Source organism: Mustela nigripes, chromosome 2 (assembly GCF_022355385.1).
Source record: "Mustela nigripes isolate SB6536 chromosome 2, MUSNIG.SB6536, whole genome shotgun sequence".
Lineage (NCBI taxonomy): Eukaryota > Metazoa > Chordata > Mammalia > Carnivora > Mustelidae > Mustela > Mustela nigripes.
The window spans coordinates 26,701,483-26,725,559 of record NC_081558.1 but is presented as its reverse complement, the minus strand read 5'-3'; the positions used below and the strand labels follow the sequence as shown (position 1 = coordinate 26,725,559).

The window sequence follows — 24,077 nt, the reverse complement described above, 5'->3', positions numbered from 1 at the left end:
TACTTCAGATTCAAACAAGCTATTTTTGTCAAACTCCTCGGACTGGCAAAACAGGACAAAGGAAAATGTTTTCCTCTCCTGTACAATCTTCTGACCCCACCTTGTTTTTGTTTTTCCTAAACAGAATTTCATCATAATAATATCACACTTTCTTCTGGAATATGGAGAGGAGGAAGAATCCTTCATCCTACTGCCCAGAACAGAACTGACCTTGAGCCCTGAGGAGAGCCAGTCCTGCCCCCCGACGCCGCCCAGGTACCCCTGTCTCTATTCATCTCAGTTGACCAAGAACAATAAACAGGTGTTACTCACCAGTTGTACACACTGAGTAAATATCAACTCAAAGACCAGGCCCATAGATGAGAGATCTCAAATAAGGGTTGTTTTGCTCCCTTCCCTCTCTAGGGAACACTTGCCAATTTTTGGAGACATTTTTTATCATCACAATGTCTGGGGTGGAAGGGAAGTGCTGTTTGCATCTAGTGGGTACAGGCCAGGGAAGTTGTTTAATGTCTGACAATGCACAAGACCGCCCCCACAACATACAACTATCCGATCCAAAATGTCAAATGTCGTGTATGATGGGACACCTGGGTGACTTAGTCGGTTAAGCATCTGCCTTTGGCTCACGACAGGATCCCAGAGTTCTGGGATCAAGCTCCCCATGGGGCTTCCTGCTCAGTGGGGAGTCTGCTTTTCCCTCTCCCTGCTGTTCTCCCTGCTTGTGCTTTCTCTCTGACAAATAAATAAAATCTTTAAAAAAATGTCATGTCTGAGAAAAGCAGCGATAGATAAATGGCTAGTACAAAAAAAGCAAAGTAAGGCATCATCCTGAGTTTTTTTGGGTTCTAAAGCCCCTACTCGTCCCATGATACCACACGACACTGCTACTTCCCAGGATTTTCCTTGCTGACTTTCTGCTAGACAAGGTATTCTTTTTACACATTGTATTTTTATCTTGCTTGTCTTTCCACCTTAGCCCAAATAGTCGTTTTCCATGCTACTATAATGTCTTTAAAAATTTTGCTTTCATTAGATATAAAACATTTTGTCAAACAGATACACCATAAATTCTTAAATTAGTCCCTCATTTTAGAATATTTAGATTGTTTTCAAGTGCTCGCTTTGGCAGCACAGATACTAGAATGTTTTCAAATTTTCACTATTATAAACTCTGTACCTAAACTTCTATTATAAAATTAATAATCTACATTCATTACAACATAGAGGATATAGTCGATATTTTAATGACTTTGTGTGGTGACAGATGGTAACTAGAGTTATTGTTGGGATCATTTCATAATATATAAAAAATATCAAATCACTTTGAGGTACACAAACTAAGGGGATATTGCATGTTATCTGTATGTCAATTAAAAGAAATACTGTATCTTCTCTTGTTTGATTAAAAAAAGCACTAACTTGACACACAGATGGCCAACATCTAATGAGAAGGTGCTCAACATCACTAATCACGGAAATGCAAATCAAAACCACAGGAGGTATCACCTAACATCTGTTGCAACAGCTAGTATCACAAAGACAAGATAACAACTGCTGGCGAGGATGTGGAGAAAAAAGAAACCTTTATACTATAGGTGGAGATGTAAATTGGGAAAACAGTATGAAGGCTCCTCAAAAAATTAAAAATAGAACTACCAAATGATCCAGCAATTCCACTTCTGGCTATTTATCTGAAGGATATGAAAACACTGAATCAAAAAGATATGCACTGGGGTGCCTGGGTGTCTCAGTGGGTTAAAGACTCTGCCTTTGGGGGCGCCTGGGTGGCTCAGTGGGTTAAGCCGCTGCCTTCGGCTCATGTCATGATCTCAGGGTCCTGAGATCGAGTCCCGCATCAGGCTCTCTGCTCAGCAGGGAGCCTGCTTCCTCCTCTCTCTCTCTCCCTCTCTGCCTACTTGTGATCTCTGTCAAATAAATAAAATAAAATCTTTAAAAAAAAAAGACTCTGCCTTCAGCTCAGGTCATGATCCCAGGGTCCTGGGATCAAGCCCCTGCATCGGGCTCTCTGCTCAGCAGGGAGCCGGCTTCCTCCTCTCTCTGCCTACTGTGATCTCTGTCTGTCAAATAAATAAATAAAATCTTAAAAAAAAAAAAGATATGCACTTCCATGTTCACTGCAGTATTATTTATACCACGAAATGGAAACAATGGTTGTCTAAGTGTCTATCAGTGGATGAATAGATTAAGAAAATGTGGGTATACACAATGGAATATTACTTGGCCATAAAAAGGAAGTCCTGGGACGCCTGGGTGGCTCAGTTGGTTAGGCAGCTGCCTTCCGCTCGGGTCTGGGTCCCAGGGTCCTGGGATCGAGTCCCACATCGGGCTCCTTGCTCAGTGTGCAGCCTGCTTCTCCCTCTTCTTCTGACTCTCCCCCTGCTCCTGCTCACTTGCACTCTCTCTCAAATAAATAAATAAAATCTTAAAAAAAAAAAAAAGGATATCCTTCCATTTGCAACAACATGAATGGAGCTTGGGGGCATTATGCTAAGTGAAGTAAGTTAGAGAGAGAAAGACGAATACCATATGATCTCATTTATATGTGGGCTCTAAAAACAAAACCAAACCTGAACTCATAGAGAACACACTGTTCACAGAGAACAGAATGGTGGTTGCCAGGTCAGGAGGGTGGGGCAGATGAAACAGGTGTAGGGGGCAAAAGGTACAAACTTCCAGTCCCAAAATAAGTTAAGTCATAGGGACATAATGTACAGCATGGTGACTATTATTAAGATACTATATTGTATACTTTAAAGTTGCTAAGAAAGTAAATCTTTTTTTTTTTTTTAAGAAAGTAAATCTTAAAAATTCTCACCACAAGAAGTAAAGAATTTTAACTATATATAGTGACAGATGTTAACTAGACTTATTGTGGAGATGACTTCATAATGTACACGAATATCAAGTCATTATGTTGTTGGACATCTGAGACTAACATAATGTGGCATGTCAATTCTACTTCAATAATTTTTTTAAAAGCACTAAGTTTCAACATCAACTTATATATGTCACAAACCAAAAAAAAAAATGGTATGATTTGCTTTACCTTAAACTGTGGCTTTTCAGAAGTGGTTAGTAAAACATCACTGAATAATCTGTTAAGAAAAGAAACAAACAAAATCTTTCTTAAGCCAGATGTCCTCTCAGAACAGGATCAAAACAGGACGAGATATCTTTAGGCCATGAGGTTCCCACGTCCCCCAGCCCTGGCCCAGTCCACCATTTCATGCTGATCGACACACTCAAAGTTTACGGGCCACCCAATGTGACCACAGAAAAAGCTCAGCACCTCCACACTGCCCCCCAGTATCAGAGGTGGTACCAAGGAGAGACTGGGTCAGCCCTGTCCTGAAGACTATTTCCCCACATGGCAGGGCAACGGTCCTCTTATGCTGTAGAATACACTAATAAATACTTTTAAAAATTAGTTTTGTAAGTTATTACATTGCAAATAATTATGCAGTAGATATTTCTAAACAGAATAACCGATTTTCCCCCTTTTTTATTAAACCCAAGAAAAGGATAAAATTTATTCTGTGGGGGCACAGTCAGTTAAGTGTCCGACTCTTGGTTTCAGCTCAGGTCATGATCTCCAGGTCGTGAGATTAAGCCCTATACTAGGCTCCATGCTCAGTGTGGAGTCTGCTTAAGATGCTCTCTCTCTGTCTCCCTTGTCCTCTGCCCCTCCCCCCTGCTCTCGCGCGCGCTCTCTCTCTCTTAAATAAATAAATCTTTAAAAAAATTATTCTAGAGCTCAGTAAAATAAAAACGTTAAGTAGAAAGACACTGTTCTGATTGGAATCTAACAAGAAAATAATTTTCTTCTGAGAAGTATTTCTTATATTCTCTTTAAAAAAAAAAAAAAAAAAAAAAAAAAAACAACCTGGGGTGCCTAGGATCAAGCCCTGTATCAGGATCTCTGCTCAGCAGGGACCCTGCTTCCCCCTCTCTCCCCGCCTGCCTCTCTGCCACTTGTGATCTCTCTCTGTCAAATAAATAAATAAAATCTTAAAACAACAACAAACCAGGGGGCTCTGGGTGGCTGTTGTTAAGTGTCTGCCTTCAGCTCAGATCATGATCCCACGGTCCTAGGATCAAGCCCCACATCAAGCTCTCTGCTCAGCAGGAAGCCTGCTTCTCCCTCTCCCATTCCCCCTGCTTGTGTTCCCTCTCTCTGTCAAATAAATAAACAAAATAAATAAATAAATAAAATCTTCTTTTAAAAAGGCAGCTTTTAGAGTATATCAATTCTCTCTTCCAAAATTATGTGACTAGAAACAACAACATGAGGAATTCTGAGCTACTTCGGCTAAGACAGTTTGGGGAATTTATATGGCTGCTTGGGCAGTGCCCCCATGGCTCTGCAGGAGCCTTGCCTTGCGGAGTCCCCTTTTTAAAAAACAGGAAATACTTCACAAGTAGAAATGATACAGTTAACTTTTCCCCACAGTGCTCCCTGGGCACCTCTGGTAGTAGAGACAGAACTCTCCCCATCAAGGGCACAGGCCCATTTACTTCCAGAAAAAGCATTTTAACTGAACAGAGTTCACGCCTCTTCAAGTATTCTTCTCAAGACTGAAGGCCGCAGGGTAGAAAGACCTCAGTGAGGAAAAAACAATGTGGCTTCCCTTTAGACTTAGATGGCTGGGAGGAGCATGGAAGAGGTCTGGACCATGGCGGCTACAAATGCAAACCCAGGTACAGCAGCACGAATCGGGTTGTTCCCCAACTACAAAGGCATTTTCTTTTATTTATTTTTTAAAGATTTTATTTATTTATTTGACAGACAGAGATCACAAGTAGGCACAGAGGGAGGCAGACAGAGAGGCAGAAGCAGGTTCCCTGCTGAGCAGAGAGCTCAATGCAAGGCTGGATCCTGGACCCTGGGATCATGACCTGAGCTGTGAAGGCAGAGGCTTTAACCCACTGAGCCACCCAGGCGCCCCAAAGGCATTTTCTTTTAAAATGAGTTTGTGCAAAAATTGTTTCATTTCCCTAATTGGGTCTATTCTTCCATATTCACACTTATTAAAGGTGGCTGCTTGGGAGAGGAACACACCGGTGTCAGCTGAACTTTAAAAGATCATATCCATGGGCAGGGGCGGGGCGGGGGCAGCGTCAGGGGTTCGGGCAGCTCCCACACTCTCTAACGGCATGGAGCTCCCCTGAGCTCTGGCCTTACGCATTCAAGCTAAGCCCTGCCCTGCTTCCCCGCATCACTGTTTCCTGCGAACATCTGCTATGTGGCAAGCTGGCACAGATGACGCACTGGGTGTGCCGCGGATATGTGCCACTCACAAAATAGACGCTGAATCAACAGTCATCATGACTAACATTCGCGAAGCACTACACCAGGAATCGCTTCATTCACTCCTCCCAACGATCCTCTCTGGTGGGGCCCACTACCAGTCCTATTTCCCAGATGGGGAGCTTCAGCTTCTAGAAGCAGGAAAGCTGCCCCAGGTCACCCTCCCCACCCAGAAGTGGGCGGGCTGTGTGCACCCCCAGCTCTGTCTAACCTCAGACACACCGTTCTCAGCAAGGCTGCTGTGCTCTCCAAGAAGGGACAGAAAGCATAGCTACAGGCAAGGCCCTGCAGCACTATTTTGATGGTCCTGATGAACTAGTCATAACCTAGTCTAAGGGAGAATAACCCAGTCTAAGGGAGAACGTCTTCTGCGTTCCAAGCCCCTAACACAATGCCTGGTACAAGTTAGATGTGTAACCCATGTTACCCAGGGAGAAGAGGAACAAAGGTGGTGGGGGGGGCAGAAACCCGCAGCCCTCCTCCTGGAGGGCACAAGCAGCCACAGCTGAGGGCCAGGTGGTGCGCGGAACAGGGTCACGAAGGACAGTGCTCCAGCGGGCTGTCTGTCAGAGTGTTCTAAGTGGGGGTGGGCAGGGGGGGCACATGTACACACACATGACGCTAACATCAACAGGGAGAGACACACGTGAAGATGCGGACGTCAAGGGACAGCAATCAGACCACGGCAGCGGACAGCTCACGATATCATGTTGTAAGTAACCAAAAACAAGCATGTCCCTTCGACTCCACAAGGACCACACCTGAGTCTACTATGGCGCCAGGTCCCTGGCTTCGTGGTCCAGCGTTCTACACAGTTAGGAAGGTGACAAACAAGGCGTGTGATTGACTTACGGCATCTGTAAGAGCCGGGAGACGGCAGGCATACCATTTTTACAGGCTTCACAAGACAGCGTGGACTCCAACACGGCCACTTGAAATGAACAGATTCACATTTTAGTTCCACAGAACATGCTGGCAAATCCGCTTGGTGATGAAAAGTTTGACACCACTTCGCAACAACTGTCTGCAGGCTGATCAGGACGGTGTCAAAACTCTTCACGCACAGACAGATGGCATACATGGGGGAGGGGAATGTTGGCAACACCATGTTACCGATGGCTCAAAATAAATGGTTCAGAAACCACATGCTGATAGAAAGCTAAATATATTTCAGAGATAATTGGAGGAAGGATTCCAGATATCATTCATAGAAGTGTTTGCTCTCTTAAAAGGAGAGTAAACACTGCACAGAAAATTATAAACTTGGAAAACATTTTGCTGCTTGCTTTCTTTTTAATCAAAACTGGCACACAAAATGCCAATTGTTGATGTCTCATCATCCAACACCTTGGATGATATAAACAAAAGCAGCCAGATTTTTCTACTCATAGGTCACTGTTCAGTTTCAGCTGTTCGCACTCAACACAGGCCCAGTAGTTTTGGGGCCTGTACTCTTGAACCACTAATTTGACACAAAACTAGCATTTGGTAGGGGGTTAACTTGCACATCTCAGAGGCTCAGTGGTCCAAGAGCTACCCTGCCCTCCACTCTTGGTGTTGCTCTAACAGTGAGTTCTGGGCAGGCTATAGATGGGATGAAAGGGTCCCTGGATAAGTCTGCATCAGTCCCCATGTCCCGCTCCCAAAAGTGTCTCCCACCTGTCCTCTGGCCCTTCTCAGTCCCCTAAGTAAGGCTGGAGGAACGCCAGGATCCAATCTGCCAGGTGTCTATATTCCTGCCTCCCTTTCCCTGCTCTCGGCCTGCCAGCCTTTTATCTACCAGATGTCCAGCCCGTGGCTCTCTTGTCCCTTGCAGGTCCCACTCAAGCCTTGGTCTGGCCCTTGACACCTGTCCCAGTTGAAAGGCTGGCTTCAATTTGCCTGCTCCTAGCTTCTGCTTCTATGTCAGACTCGATCTGGGCAGATTTCTCTTTACAACCTCCTGGTTCCAAAATTTGAATGCAGTTACAGTATGTTTCCTGAGGTTTTAGATAGCTCGACAAATGGACAAACCATCTGAATTTTTAATGAGGTTAATTTAAATAAATCACTCAGACCTGGTTTACTTTTATAAACTGGATTTGGCTGGCTATGGAACATGGCAACTTCCTCTGGGTCCTTCCTGGACTTTGGAAAGGGGGTGAGTAGCTCTGTGGACTACCGGGGCCCATTAGACTCTTTCAAAGCCTGTACTGACCCACAGCCATAGACGGTGCAGGAGGGAAGGAATCTATAGGCACTGAGTCTGGCGGTCTTCCATAAGTCATTTCATACAGTAAGTGGCCAAAGCAGTGGACATCCACGCTTTCCAATGTCTGTGGAAGACAAGAGAGCAGGGTGGTTATCTTTCAGTTTGGCTTTGTGAATCCCAATGTTCCTTCCCTAGGCTTTCACCAAGAAAAACATGGCCCAGGGGCATCCCCACTCATTACTGGTAGTGAAAACACAACTCCAAGGCCTTTTGCAAAAGCTCACAGGGCACTGCTCTGACCCAAGGTCCTGGTCCTACTCCCCATTATTTTCCAGGCCATGATTCTATGTCCCTCCTTATCTCATCTACCATTTCAACAAGGCACTTAAAGATAGAGTGACACTCTGTGAGAGAACAGAGTCAATAGGCATGGCCTACCCTGCATATTTCTTACATGGGCAGATCATGGGTCCTGCCAGGGGGATCATTTATACCAAAAAATTAATTTTCTGTTTTTGTTACTTCTAGCAACTTACGTTGATTTTCCTGAACTGTGAGAAATAGGATCGGTAGAAGGAAGGGAGGCCTAATAAGGAATTTTCAAGGTCTAGCAGCCGGCAAGTGTCACCATCGAGCATCACATTAGAGGCGTGAAGATGCCCATAAGGGAATCCCTTGTCATGTAGAAACTTCAGTACCTATTAAAAAAATATGTAGAGGTTAAATTCCCCCCCCAACTCATTCAATTATGAGACAGGTTAAACTTCGTTTTTAAAGTCACTATATTTTGAAACAAAACTGGTTACTGAGGAGATTCCTAAAGAAAAATGCCCTCTCCATCCATTTCTTTGGAAAAAGGGGTGATGCTGAATGCTTTCTAGCTATGAGACCCAACTCCAAGCTCCCTCATTTCCAAAGAACAGAGATGCAGCTTCTATTAACCCAAAGCTGGGGGTTAATGTTCGACTTCCAGCACTTTCCGATCTCAACAGGCCAGCTCCTTGCAGACCAAAGTCTTGACCCTCCCGCACAGATGAGTAAGGCTAACATCAGCTAACATCAGCCAGGGCATCAGCCAGTTAGTTGTTCAGGAAAGGGGGTTGAGTGAAAAATATCCCTAGTCCAATCTCTTCTCAGAGTATATTGTGCTGGGGTGCCTGGGTGGCTCAGTTGTTAGGCATCTGCCTTTGGCTCAGGTCATGACCCCAGGGTCCTGGGATCAAGCCCCATATCAGTCTCCCTGCTCAGCAGGGAGTTTGCTTTTCCCTCTCCCACTCTCCCTGCTTGTGTTTCCTCTCTCGCTGTGTCTCTCTCTGCTTCTCCCTCTCTCACTTCCCCTGCTTGTATTCCCTCTCTTGCTGTTGTCTCTGTGTCAAAAAAATAAATAAAATCTTAAAAAAAAAAGAATATATTAGGCTGTTTATTAAGAGGAACACATGACAGGCTCCCACAGAAAGAAGCAAACATTTCAGCTGGCATTTATTAAACAGAGGCTCACCTACAAAGGGAGATGCCTGGAGATACACCCATAACAACCTCATGAACCAGAGCAGTGCTAGCCAAAGGGGATACCCACAACAATGTACTGAGGACTGGAAGAAAATATGACTTCTCTTTCTATTTGCTTGTTTTTAATCTCCTTCTTTCTGGGGCTCCAGAACTCCTTCTTTCCTAACTTAACTTATAATACACAACATATATTAGTAGTAGTGCATACATATAAGTTATTATTGGGGGAGGTTATGCTTAAACTGTTTTCACTGATAAGGTCGGACAATCCAAGAAGCCTGGAGAACAAGGCTCTAGAGAGTAATATGGGAAAGGCTTTTCATGCTAGTTTCACTTCTGCAAGGGAGCCAGATGGTTATATATTGATATAACAAAATCAACAATCCTGGCACAAAGATAAAGATCAACTAAACCCAAAAGTTGGTATCTGCACAGTGAGGTTCTTAAAAATCAGATACTAAATTCTAATAGCTAAGCTTTTGGAATTTTTGTAGATCTGAATTGGCTGCCTTAGTCTCAAATACTTGCTTTTGGGGATAAAATAGGACAATGCCATCTGTTTATAAGCAATCCCAAGAACTTTCCCAAAGGAATACAGTAATCTGAGTGAAATCCCAATGCAAACTAAGCAAATATTAAATATCTCTTACCTCTAATATTTGCCGTCCGTATGTTTTTATTTGCTGGAGTTCAAGGCCCTGAATTTTCTTAGGGTTGCAGTACTTCTTTAGGAATGGGTCTTTTGGTTTTGCCTTGGAAAAGCACAAAGAGCATGTAAGAGAACAGCAGCAGGTCTGAATACCACACGTAGCCTCCTGGAACAGGCAGGGCTCTAAGCAGCTGGGGGTGCCAGATGAGGTCAGCTCACAGGATGTGGGTTTTTAAAGTACAAGAGTCTGTACAGTTGATAGAAAGAGGCTGACCTGAGTTGCATCCCTTCTCTGGTCCAGTGAAGATGGGCCCGGTCTTGGCCTTAGCAGACCCCAGTCTTATTTTCCAACTTTACTAAGATAGTTCAATATTGCTCGTTAAGTGAAAGGCACTTGAGAGAGCAGCCTACAATGTCATGTACATAACCATTACCTATTCAACCTTTAACCAGATGGGGTAGTTTTACTGCTAAAATCAAAATAAATTCCAAATCAAATCAAAATTAAAATAAAACCCCCAGGGCCTAACTTCTGGAACCTGAGGGATCAAGAATCTGTGATAGGTTCTGAAGGGACTTGAGAACCTCTTTATGACCATGAACTTGCACCACAAGTACCTTGTAGATCAGGTCCTTCAAAGTTCCTTTTTCATTAAACATCCTAATAAGCAATGCAGAGGATTCGTTAGCTGTGGCAAAGGTGACCCGATAGATATAAGGGTGCTGCCAAAACAAAAAAGAAATTCACATTTATTTGCATCAACATCTGGGTCCTTTGAGATCAAGAATCTGGTTACGTAGACTTAAGTACCATCACAGCACTTTAGTTACACATAAACGGGATATTCCCTGAACATGTGGCATTTTCTTATCAGATGATCAACAAGCAGATCGTTCTTAAAATGAGAGAAGGAACCTAAACTATACAGACAAAGGGACATGGACAGCTGGCACGGCGAGCTCTCACGTGAAGGTACGTGCCTGGGGATACACATGCTCAGAGCTCAGGCAGAGGTCTGGGGGATAATGGCTTTAATATTCTGCCTCTGTACACTGGTAGAGAATACAGTCAAACCCTAGCACAGCCAAGTGAGGACCAGGACAAATGTGTCTTCTTACAGCGCTGTGTAACATTTCACACTGCTGTTTGGGGCCAAGCCAGAGAGCGTAAAAGCCAGAAAACAAGCAAAAAAGCCACAGCTTTTGGCATCCTGGCCCTATCCAAAGCAGCTAGCGTGAATCTTCCCATCCATCTCCTGCAGGGTGCAGTGTGATGACTCACGGGGTCTTCCTGAGAAGGGGCCACTGACGTCAACCAAGTGGGGTGGAGAGTAAGACTAATTATTTAATGACTGAAAGTCCTCATATGACCTGGAATTTTGGTTGTATGAACCAACTGGTTCAAACAGGTGTTACATGTCCATTTGCTCAAACGAGCACCATCATAATTTAAACCATAGGAGCTGAGCTGTGCAAAGGTTTGGGAAGGTTCGGACTGAGTGGGCTGGGAGATGGAAAGGTATGCCCAGGAAAATATAGTCCTTGATCATGAAGTTTCTTCTGACTATCACATCAAAATGATTATTATTGATCCTGTAACAGCTGTATTAAAATATAATTCTTCTATATATGAATATATATGATATTAACATACAACATATATTCATATATATTCATATGAATATGAATATATGTTGTATGTTAATATCATATATATTCATATCTATATAATTCATATACCATTATAATTCACCTATTTGTAGTATACAATTCAATGGTTTTCAGTATATTCCGAGCTATATAAACTACCACACAATCTAATTTTAGAACACTTTCATCACCCCAAAAAGGAACCCAGTGAATAAAATAAAAATTGTTGAGTCCATACTGATATAAACAGACCAAGAAGAGAGAATAGGAAGCTCACCCTTACAGTATGCCAACTGATAAACCTAAGAGGAATGATGGGGTTGGAAAATCTCAATGAAGCTAAAGCTAGTAGGGCTTTGGTAAGAACAGGATATTTATACAGTCTCAAAATATCTCCCTTATTAATTCTTATTATTTATTTGATGAAGATAATTAAGGATGGGTACAAATATTTAGCCTGAATTGTTCACTGTGGCTTTTTTCCCTTTTAAATAAGAAGAATAAACTGGAAGTGGTCCAAATGTCTCACAGAAGATTAGTTGAATAAATGAAGGTAAGGCCAACGATAGTCTATGCAACCAGTAATAATGATGTTATACTATATTTATTCCATAAAAGATGTGCATGATATACCATTAACCAAAAAATCAGGTTTTAAAAGAGTGTATGTGCAATTTTTCAAAAAAAAATAACATATAAAGTTCTAGACATTTTGGTTTGCTTGGGACTGCAGGTGAGTTTTCTTTTCTTATTTTTGCTTATCCATATTTTCTAACTTTTCTACAATTAATATGCACCACTTATCTGTGCCACCTTCTTTTTTTTTAAAGCACAACCTTTAAAGGAAATTTGGAATTGAATGCTGACAGCCTGTGGCACACAACTAATCACACACAAAGACCATGGCATTTTTCTTGGCTAAACTGCACACCTTATTAGAAGCTTGGTTTTGCTAGCTTGACAAGACACTCTATCTTCAAAACTGAACCTGCCTAACCAACTGGATAGGTCAGCATAATTGTGCTCAAGAATGACTCATTCTAGGGTCCTACATCCTCATGCGAACCACAGATAAAGAACATCAGTATTAACTTGCTTTTCTGGCCAGATTAGTCTTTTCCTGAAGACATTCTGCATATATTCTGAAATACAGTGATGTATTTTCTTTCCAGTAACAGCCTTGGATCAGAACTGTACATTAGCATAAATAATGCCCGGCACTCCTAAAGGCCAACTAGCTGGCCTGTGAGAATAGTGATTCAGATAGCAAAAGGGCTCTTTGTGCCTTCCCTCACCCAGCTTATCTAAATCCAAACTAGTTCTGTTTTCTCAGACTAGAAACAGATCTTTCTTTCTTTCTTTTTTTTTTTTTTTTTTAAGATTTATTATTTATTTGACAGAGATCACAAGTAGGCAGAGAGGCAGGCAGAGAGAAAGGAGGAAGCAGGCTCCCTGCTGAGCAGAGAGCCTGATGCGGGGCTTGATCCCAGGACCATGGGATCACGACCGGAGCCAGAGGCTTTAACCCACTTAGCCACCCAGGCGCCCCTAGATCTTTCAATTCCACTGATACAAACATCCTTACTGAGAACAAAGTGGGTACTTTCTTACTCGGATATTTGCTTAAAACAACTGTCAAGTTTCATGGGTTGTGCCAATGTCATGAATGCCATTTATATGGCCTCTGGGGGTGCCTGGGTGGCTCAGTCAGTGAGGTGTCTGCCTTTGGCTCAGGTGTTGATCCCAGGTCCTGGGATTGAGCCCCACGTGGGGCTCCCTGCTTAGTGGGGAGGCTGCTGTTCCCTCACCTTCTGGCTGCCGCTCCCCCTATTTGTGCGCTCTCTCTCAGTCAAATAAATAAATAAAATCTTAAAAAAAAAAAAAAATTGGTCTCTGAGCTACAGGAGCAGCCCTGAGCAATTTTAGCGTGGACTGAAATCCACTATACCTCTCCACACTGTTGAGCCTACAGAGCATTTCCAGCTCTTCTGTCCATGGCCACCTACAAGAAAACACTCTGAATCTGTCAGTAGCACCTAGAAAAACAGAAGGCCTTGGGGTGCCTGGCTGGCTGAGTCAGTAGAGCATGTGACTCTTGATGCTGGGCTTGTGCATTTGGGCCTTACACTGGCTGTAGAGATTATTTAAAAATAAAAGACTAAAAAAAAAAAGAGAAAGAATAGAAGGGCTCGTACTCACCGAACAGGAAGGCAGAAGTTTGATTAGACACTGAAAATCTTTATCTGACAGAAACTTGTCGGGACCAAGATCAGCCTGGAAACATGGGGGAAAATATCAGGGTGTTGCCTTAAGTTACCAAAAGAAAAATTCCTTGTAAAACTTTCCCTTTATTTCATTTGTCCAAATATGACTGTAAACCAAAGGTGCAACCCACACAAAGTCAGGTGATGGGCATTAAGGAGGGCACTTGTTATCATGACCACTGGGTGTTATGTATAAGTGATTTGTCACTGAATGCCAATATTGCACCATATGTTAACTGCCTAAAATTAAAAAAAAAAAAAAAAGCAAAAAGATTTTTTAAAAAACCAAAAAACTATGCTTTTATCAAATTCCATTAGCCAAACCACTAGAGCTCCCGAAGCAAGAGAGAACATAAAGCAATGTGTATTTTTTCTTTAAAACAAACTGTAAAATTCCCAATCCTAAAGAGGTTCCAGAACTATTTTAAGCTGTTCTGTTTCTTTCCAGATGTTTACTAATTAATCAAATACAATCACATGGATATAACCAAGTGAATAAGCAAAGTGACTCAAAATTACTCTCCTTTGATGTAGGACTGAAGAGGCCTTTACAACATCACTCAGAAGAACAGTGCAATTTCTTAATTATCCTTTTTCAGTATCTGCTTTTATAAACCCATCTCAAGTACATGAAAGGAGACCAAAGCAAAAAACCAGCTCACCCAGCTTAACACTAGCCGTTCCTTTGGCTGATTTTTAATCTTCATCAAGAAATATTTCTTTCTTATCCTCCAACCTGCATAAAAGCAGAGATGCAGTCATAGCAAATAATTTTTACACCAACAGAAAAAAGTTTCACCAACTAAGTAATTTTAAAAAAATCAAGGCTGGCAATCTTACCCGCTGCAATACTGGCACCAGTAAAACCACCACTTGGTAATGTTGACATGGGAAAGATGGTATTTAAGAAAACAAAACAAAACCCCCCCCCCCAAAAAAAAAACCCACAGAAAACACCAAAACAACTGCAAACGAAGAAACTATTCATGGGCACAGGAAAATGGGCACTTCACTTAAGATGTAGTAAGAAAGAGAGATGAAGAATGACGGACGGCTCTGAAAATACACATTACTACCCCCCAAGTCTCCAGGTGGCACATTACCCAAGATTCATTAAGTATACAAGTTACGGACTGCGTCTTCAAGCAGTAGGAAGGCAAAAAGAAAAAGAAATCACCTGCGTGGAAGAGCTTTCTTGGGCTACAGATAGGAAAGCGTGACAAAGAGTCCAGTTCTGTGATCTGTTTGAACAGACCAGGCACGTGCCAGTTTCTCACCTATGTCTTTCAACGGTTCTACCACCTCCCACTTTGGTTCTGATCGGAAGAACATGGAAACTTGCTGTAAGGCAATCTCTGCAAAGACATTTTAGAAACTCATCAGTCCAACCTATCAGCAAAGTAACACATGCTTAAGATGTTATTCTTGCAAATGAAATCTTGATAAGTCTAGGACCTTCTTAAAAAGCTTAATTACAAGAAGAAAAAAAAAAACGAAAGAAGGATTCTAGATTGGATCCTGGAACAGAAAAAGGGCAGTAGTGGAAAAACAAGTGAAATTTGAATAAAATCTGTAGTTAATAGTAACACACCAAAGTTGACTTCTTAGTTTTGATAAATATGCCATGGTTACTTACAATGTTAACATTAGGGGAAATTTGGTGAGCGATGGTATAGGGAACCTATTTGTACTATCATTGCTGTTTTTCTGTAAGTCTAAAATAATTCCAAAGTAAAAGGTTTATTAAGAAGAGTAATTACTGGGGCGCCTGAGTGGCTCAGTGGGTTAAGCATCTGCCTCCAGCTCAGGTCATGATCTCAGGGTCCTGGGATCGAGCCCCATGTAGGGCTCTCTGCTCAGCAGGGAGCCTGCTTCTTCTCTCTCTGCCTGTCTCTCTGCCTACTTGTGATCTTTGTCTGTCAAATAAATAAAATAAAATCTTAAAAAAAAAAAAGGAAGAGTAATTACTAATGATGTGAAAAAAATAGATGTGTATTTTTTTTAAACTGAAAGATTTAAAATATGTAAATAAATTAGGTGGCCTGAGCCAAGAATTCAATATATGCGTCAGGCTACAGCCCAAGCACAAAACTCAAAATGTGTTCTGAGGTCAGCTCAGAACAGTATTTATGCTGCTCTAACTGATATTTATCCTGTCTTCATTCCTCATGGAATTAAAGCTTTCACCAACAAAGAAGCGATTAGCCTTAAATATATATTGGAAATAAAAGCCAGTGTTTTAGAAAAACATCTATGTACAGCAACAACACAGTTCTATTGTGGGACGTTACCATAGCCCTGTTTACTGGAAAAAAATCCATCCCCCTTTTTGTGTTCATTTATCATGAGAACGTTTCCCCTTTTTAAGAAGACAATGAGAAGAGGAAGTTCTTTAAAGTTCACTGCATTAAGAAATTATCAGAATAACTGTGCTTTTACATTTCCTGCAAAAAGAGACATCTGTAATTTGCTATTTTCCCTCAACACAATGGAAAAAGGAAGCCACTCTAGATCCCTTAGAGCAAACAGCAATACTGCAAATTCATTGTGGGATTTCACCTCCGCCTAGCATCGGCGGTATTCCAGGCCGACCGGTGAGGAATGGGAGATTTGGCAGAAATGCTCTCCCTATGTCAGACTGACCTCGTCTGGAATTACCATGGCTAGTGCTTGGCAGGCAATGTGATTTTGATATATTTTACAGTACATTATGAGTTAAGACATTGAGGGAAGAAAATAATCTACTAACTAGTGGTTTACTGACTTGACACGTAAATTGTGGATGCTGTCCACGCAGAAGAAAACCTGGGATGACCAGATACAAAACTGACTCTATTTACATTTGTTCTAACTACCCCAAAGGGACAAAACACTTGGAGGGATCAGGTGTCACAGAAGCATATAAAATGTTCCTAATCAATGCTGGAAACTCTGTTGAGTTAATGTTAACATAAGGTTGATATAAAATATTTTTAGCTTTTCCAAAACAACTTGAACAAAAATAAGCATTAAAAATCTTGAACATAAACAGCTTAAAAAGGCATCATTTTCAGTTAAGATCATATCAACTTTGGGAAGGATCATGAAAAATAATTTTCTAAATACAGTACAGTGTCATTCTAAGAGAGAGTAAAGGACAGTTGGTTCATAACTCAAAGTGACTCGTAATTCCCCACCAAATCATTATTTGACAACATTTACCGTAACATTTATCGTATTCTACTAGGTACCATACATTGTTCTAGGAATGTGGAGATGGCTGTCAACAAACGGAACATGCTAGATTTGTTACTGATAAACTGAGGACTGGGAAATAGCTTTTTTTTTTTTTTTTTACCTTGGGGAATCGGGAAATTGTAGAAAGGACATTTTCTTTCCCATGAACTATGATTTATTGTCAAGTAAATCCCATGATGAGCATATTTCCAACATGAATCTCCTCCTTCCCAAGCTTCAGGCCACAGATTTCAATCCTAAGCATTTCCTCCTCTGCTTAGAAGCATTTACCACATCCACCTCTTTACAAGATCAAGTCCAAATTTCTAAACCTAGTGCTACCCCAGATCTGGCTTTACCTTGACTTTCTGTCTTTACCCCTCCACACAAGTGGTGCAATGCCTAGATTTACCTGCCTTGACTCCTGAAGATAGGCCCAACTCCACCCCTCCACATTTTCTGTTCCTGTCTACCTATCCCACAAGGCTCAGCCCAAAGCTGCCACTCCTCGAGCCAGCTCTCTCCCAGCCCTCCATCCTCTACACTCCCAGAGCTCTGTGTGCCCTTCTCCCATGGGATTCACCCAAGGTCTGTCCTGTGTTAGGGCTACTCTCTTCCACTAGACTGTGAACTCTGGCTGTGAAGGCTACGTCTTTTCTTTCTTTTTTTTTTTTTAAAGATTTTATTTATTTATTTGACAGAGAGAGATCACAAGTAGGCAGAGAGGCAGGCAGAGAGAGAGAGAGAGAGGAGGAAGCAGGCTCCCCGCTGAGCAGAGCCCGATGCAGGACTCGATCCCAGGACCCTGAGATCATGACCTGAGCCGAAAGCAGCAGCTTAACCCACTGAGCCACCCAGGCACCCTGTGAAGGCTACGTCTTAATCTGGGTAAAATCCCACAGAACCATGGAAATATTCTGTCCTCTCCAGGAGCACTGGCCCTTGCCTCTTGGCGTGACTAACTTCTACATATCCTTAAATCTCCATGTAGGCATCAACTCTTCTGGAAGCCTTCTGCCACCTTCAAATCCCCTACTCCCACCCTCAAGTTGCTGGGTCATGTCTACTCAGCCATAGCTTTCACCTGTCAATCCCCCTGCAGAACAGTGGGGGTAGGGGGCTACGCTTTCCTTAATGCTCTATCTGCAGCACCTGACACAGAGCAGGCACTCAATAAATACTAGACGCAGCAAGAACTAAAGGTTCAGTACATGTTCAATGGATGTGGACACTCTCTTCCACTAGAACATGAAATCCATGAAAAGAAAGTCATCTGCCCTCTATTTCCTTAATACTGACAGACACATGGGGGAAAACTGCATGCTCAGGAAAATGCTGAGAAACAACATTTCCAGACAGGAAATGCAGAGTGAGGCCTTCAGGCCCACCCTGTGCTTCCCGAAGAGCTCTGACTTGTCAGCTCTCAACATACCAGCTGCCCCCACTGTGTGCAGCCTCTGAGATCCCAGGTCCCAGCCCCATCACCGTGACAAGAGAATAGACCCCGGGGTGCCTCGGTGGCTCAGTGGGTTGAGCCACTGCCTTCAGCTCAGGTCATGATCTCAGGGTCCTGGGATCGAGTCCCGTATCGGGCTCTCTGCTCAGCGGGGAGCCTGCTTCCCTCTCTCTCTCTGCCTGCCTCTCTGTCTACTTGTGATCTCTCTCTCTGTAAAATAAATAAATAAAATCTTTAAAAAAAAAAGAGAGAGAACAGACAGACCCCAGCCCTGCAACTGGTCTTCAACTCTCCGATCTGCTCCAGCAGGTGGCGCCATAGAGGCTCACACAGTTGACTTGGGCCTGGGCCTACCACCTCTCCAGAGCGCCCTGCCCTGATTCTGAATATAATCCCCATTCCCATCCCATCCCTCCCTCCCTCCTTGGATCCTTGAGCCCACTACTACCTGACCAACTCACAGGGTTCCTGGGGTTTCAGGACTAGAAGACAGCCTGTACACTCCCTGTCCACCCCCGCTCCCTCTCCTCTTGTTTTCTAGGCCGGGACCAGAGGTTCACAGAGGAAAAATGCTGCTGATGACAAAGCTGGGGCCCAGGAGCCAAACCTCCTCATTTCTGGTCCAAGTGACTTCTGTATGGACATTAAAATCCCCTTTTCTGAGGGGTCTGAGGTCTGAAGTGGGAAGATGGGCTATAGTGCGCCGACGCTTTTAAATGATAGAAGTACCCCGTCAATAAGATGAATAAGTGAGGTGTGTGGGGGTGGGGAACGTGTGCACGTGTGTTTTCCAATATGAAGCCCTCATGACTAGGAGACACCTGCTCTCCCTGTAACAAAAGCTGGCCCTCCATCAGACTTGGTAATGGGCACCTCCTAACTCCCCCACAGAGCGCCAGGGACCTCTATTTCCTTGGTCATCTGGAGAATACCAGGAAAAGAAAGAAAAGATCAGAAATCCCAGGCTGGAGCCCCAGGGAGAGAGGAGGCAGCTGCTGATGCCCTGAAGCTCCTAGTTACCCACCCCTGGGGACGGGGCTGGCGTCACAGTCCCCCTCCAACCAGGCATCTTCAACCTCAGAGCAAGAGGCAGGAAAAGCGGCCTTGGTGACTTCGGTCACATGAGCACAGATCTCAGATTGTGCTGAAGTGGAGTAGGTAGTGACCACGGACCACTAGGAAAGAGGTGGCGACCTTATCCATATGAAGGGGGCAGAGGCCTTGCCCAGAGAGGAGCCACAGGGTGGCGGTACGCAGAATGCCCTTGGGAACCAGAGGCCAAACTTTGAGTTGCGGGAAGCTGGACAAGTCCGCCTGGTTTTTCAGGGATTTGGCTCAGTCAAGCTGGTGCAGAGGAGGCTGCCTGGGCTTCCCTTTCCTGAGGCTGCTAGTGAGTCAGCCTAGAGGCAAGGCAAGTTCTGATGTTTCATTCAAAGGGGGCAATCTCTGAATTATATATCAGCATCTCTCTGAAAACAGCATCCATCCCCTATTGTTTCATTACGGGGCTGAGTCCTCTAAATAGCAGCAGCTTCTTGAGCATTTGGATCCCAGTGGGAGCTCCTGGCAGCCTTCTTGGATCTCTGCCCACATCTGCTTTGGACTCTTGACTGTCTGCCATGCCAGGAGCGGAAGCAGGGGAACAGAAAAGATCAAGTATAACAGCAGCCTGTGAGGGGGTACAGCAGGAAATACAGGGATCAGATCATCTTCCAGGGGCAAAGCAGCATTTTAATTGGAAAACACTCAGACATTGTATACTTGCACAGTCCAATGCATGTGCAACCCTAGCAAGGTAAGGCCTTTCCTCTCAGGTGACCTCCTGCCTATGGAATGAAAGGGTTAGTTTGGGTATGCCTGTTCCCAAATCTCCCCTAGCTCTGACCCCACGTAACTTAGTGTTCACCAAGCATGTCTTCCTTGCACCCGCGCCCCCACAAGCCAGGGCTGTACCCGGCACAGACGGGGAAGGTCTCCAGATCGGGCCGCATCAGCCTGTGCGCACTGTACCCTGAGGGAACACATGGCAGACACTCTCGGGAAATACAGGGACAGACCAACGGACGGGGCTAGGTTAGGGCTGATCTGATAGCAGCGGTCCCGACAGCTCGCCATCAGACACTGTGGGGAACAACGGAGGTGAAGCATGGTGACTGCAGGCCACGAGAGATGCTACTCTGGAAGGAGTTACGCTCTCCTGGGGGCCCCTGGCCTGTGATATCTTTTCTCCTAGGTGAACCAAGAAACAACCGGGGGCAAGAATGACAGCCTTGTAGTAACGTAATGCTCCATTTTGTCACTTAGAGTAAATGTGAGTTTGAACGAAACTTTCCTTCACTTGGTTGCATTCTAGAAGGCATTTTTCTTACCTCTGCAGGTACTTCCATTAGAAGACAGGAGGTACATTCTATAGCAAGGCTTCTCAGCCTTTAGTGTGCACTCAAATCACGTGGGGACTTTGATAAACTCAGATCCTGACCCATAGGTTTGGGATAGGGCCTGAATTCAGCATTTTTGACAAGCTCCCAGTGATGCCGATGCTGTGGGTCAGAGGACCACACTGGGATGTGAGGAACAAGGTCCAGGGCTATGGTTTTCAAACTCTGGCCCCGTACTGCAATCTCTCGGGGAGCTTTCCAAACTACATGCCCCCCTGCCAATCCGCCATAATTTTCATTTAATTGGCATGAGTACCTGGGCATCAGAATTTTCTAAAGCTCTCTTGCCCTCTCTTGAGAGAGGACAAGCAGTCCCCTATTTCCCTCTCTCTGAAACAGGTATAAAAGCGCCTTCCTTTAATTACTTCATAAGTAGTGTTTCGAGGACCTGAAATGTAACGTGTACACAACCTATTCTCTCAGCAAGGAAATCAGCTTATTAAAAATACCCAGAGTTCCACTAAGACTTTAAGCATGGCTCAGCTTTAACAAATCAGTCGAATTCTAGTCACTGGTTCAGTTCTATGATGGTTTCCATTGGTCTCTTCAAGGCCACCCCAGGGAACACTGAATGTTTAATCACTCGTTCTGCTAACAAGAGGCTTAGGTCATTGACGCTAGCTTTGTGTGTAACTGGCACCCTTTCCACCTCAGTCCCCTGACTGATCCAGGGAAAGTCTGGAAGAAACTAGCTCCTCCTCAGGCTTTGCCTTGGGGGCAAAAGGGAAGACACAGAAAGGACCCTTTGGAACCACTTGGTATAAAGAAATACCCAGAAAAACCATACTGTATGTTGTAAATACAGAAACAAACCCAAATAAAAATCAAATTGAGAGTATGGTACAGATTATGGTGGATTATTTACTTTCTTTTCTGTCAGGGAAGATAAGAAAGACAAGACTAAGTATAGGACTCAATAACTTCTCTTTCATATTCTTCTGTGCAGACATCATAAACATTTTAGAAGTAATTATCTTCTTCTTACACTCTTACAGTAAATTACTTCTTACCCTCTTACAGTAAATTACAATTGGGTAAAGTATTAATAAGCAGATAATGCCCTATAACAAATATATACACAGCCCCATTTGGAAATAACTTCTCCCACATGTTGTCACCAGCAAAGAACAGTGTCTCTACAGTTATGCAACCATACCTCAGAGATCGCCTTGCTTACCAGTGTAGTTTGCAGAGTAGTTGTTTGGGTCTAAAAACTTCTTAACCAGCTCGCAATTAGACAAGATATGATTTGTGGTGATAACGTTGAGATAGTTCTGCAGACCTTTCTGCCTCTCAGCTATGAATTCACGGTCCATGTTACCAATCAATTTTTTGGGAGGAAGAGGTAGACTGAGGCCTGCAATCTTTAATTAGAAGAGAAAAAGTATTATGCTCCTGTCATCCCCACAGAAGATATAATATCAGAATCCTGAACCACTACACATCATTGAGATGCATACTGATTTCAGTGCTATGATAAAAATGTGAAAAAACTACCACTCAGAATTCATAAAATGCTATATAAAGCATAGCAACTTTAAAATGTCATTTTTTAAAAAGATTTTATTTATTTATTTGACAAAAACACAGTGAGAGAAGGAACATAAGCAGAAGGAGAAGCAGGCTTCCTACTGAGCAGGGAGGGAGCGCAGCACGGGGTTCAATCCCAGGACCCTGGGATCATGACCTAAGCCGAAGGCAGAGGCTTAGCCCACTGAGCAACCCAGGGGCCCCCAAATTTAATTTTTTAAAAGTTTTTCTATCAAACTTATATATGAACATAATTTCAAAGAGTCTTTTTATTATTAGCATCCCTGCGACACTCCCCCCACAACCACCTCTGCCAACAGGTGACCAAGCCATTATCCATTCCCCAGAGACAGCCACATTGAATTCTCTCAGCCCATCTTTTTGGCACAGGGTTCATTATGAATTGATTTTCACTGTTAGGTATTAATCTATTAATTTCCCATTCTGGATTAAGTTCTCTTTCACAATCCTCTTCTCACCCCACATGCAATCTATTCCTAATCCCTCCAGTATAGTTATAATTTTATTTAGTGCAATATTCCTATTTACATTAGGTGATCTGTATCACAGAGCCAGAAAGCCATGCTTACAATTCCTTTTTATCAACTGGTCTTTTTTGTTTGTTTTAGTTTTCTGTTCAACTCTAAACTCTCCATCTAAGAATTTTCTCAACATATTCAGACACAAAGATGCATCAGTTTCATCTTCTTGAGGACTGCCTGCTCCAAGCAGGACTGGTGGTCCCTCCCCCCACGGGCTGGCATCCTGGCAAATTACTCTAGGGATGCTCTTGCCTGTCTCCTGCTGAACCCCCCCTTCTAGATCCATACATTCCTTTTTTGTAGAAGAATCCCTGATTTTTAGTGAGGATACCCTCTGCCAGCTTCCTAAAAAGAGAGCCAGGGAGATCCTTTTTTTTTTTTTTTTTTTTTTTGAAAAGTTGCATGTGTGAAAGTCTTCACTTTACCCTCACACTTGAATAATAGAGAATCTTGATGTAGAATTCTAAGTTGGAAATATTTTTCCTCCCGAGTCTTTAAGAACGACTTTATTGTCTTCTAGCTTCTGGTGCTATTAGCAGTAGATTTTTGCTTCCATTTTTGTTCCGTGCCCCCACTACACCCCCTATAAGCTTCTAGGGTCTTCTCCTTGACCCCAGTTTGTGAATTCCATGGGCCTCTCTGCAGATATATTTTCACCCTCTGCATTGTGTACTGAGCCCTTTCTATCTGGAAACAAACATCCTTCTGTTCTTTGGTATTTTCTGGTATTAGGTCATTATTTCTTCCCGTCTGTACCCTTTGCTTTCTTTTCCTGGAACTCTTATTCCAGTGTTCGGTCTTCTGGACTGGTCCTCTATTCTCACCTTTTCTCTCCTATTTTCCACCTTTATTAGACAATATTTTTTTCCTACTGAAAAAATCTTCAGGAATAGTACCTTTATCATTCAGCTCTTCTAAAGAGGTTTCATTTCTTTCTTTTTTTTTTTTAATATTTCACTTATTTATTTGACAGATAGAGATAGATCACAAGCAGGCAGAGAGAAAGGTGGAAGCAGGCTCCCAGCTGAGCTGAAAGCCCCATGCGGGCCTCAATCCCTGGACCCTGAGATCATGACCTGAGCTGAAGGCAGAAGCTTAACCCATTGAGCCACCCAGGCACCCCAGAGGTTTCACTTCTATTATCTTTTTTTTAAATTTCTGATTAGTCTTTCTTTTCTTTAATAGCATCCTGAATGTAATGCAATTTCTTATCTCTCTGAGATCATAAAATATAATTCTTTTGAAGAGCCTGAGATGTTCCTCTTAATGCATATATTCTGCTTCCTGAAGGTTCTTTTCT

At 43.1% G+C, this 24,077-nt stretch overlaps 1 protein-coding gene across 16 annotated transcripts in view; it reads right to left on the bottom strand.

Annotated features, from left to right (window-relative positions):
• Positions 1-24,077, bottom strand: part of PXK (PX domain containing serine/threonine kinase like) — an 80,176-nt gene that overhangs the window by 18,075 nt on the left and 38,024 nt on the right. For all 16 annotated transcript variants that reach the window (XM_059390041.1, XM_059390042.1, XM_059390055.1 and 13 more), the window contains exons 4-13: positions 21,883-22,069; positions 14,873-14,950; positions 14,258-14,331; positions 13,531-13,605; positions 10,300-10,404; positions 9,683-9,784; positions 8,060-8,221; positions 7,530-7,647; positions 6,185-6,263; positions 3,071-3,119 (exon numbers count right to left, since the gene is read on the bottom strand). In XM_059390041.1, coding sequence (XP_059246024.1) covers positions 3,071-3,119; positions 6,185-6,263; positions 7,530-7,647; positions 8,060-8,221; positions 9,683-9,784; positions 10,300-10,404; positions 13,531-13,605; positions 14,258-14,331; positions 14,873-14,950; positions 21,883-22,069 — 1,029 coding nt within the window. The remainder of the gene's footprint in view (positions 1-3,070; positions 3,120-6,184; positions 6,264-7,529; positions 7,648-8,059; positions 8,222-9,682; positions 9,785-10,299; positions 10,405-13,530; positions 13,606-14,257; positions 14,332-14,872; positions 14,951-21,882; positions 22,070-24,077) is intronic.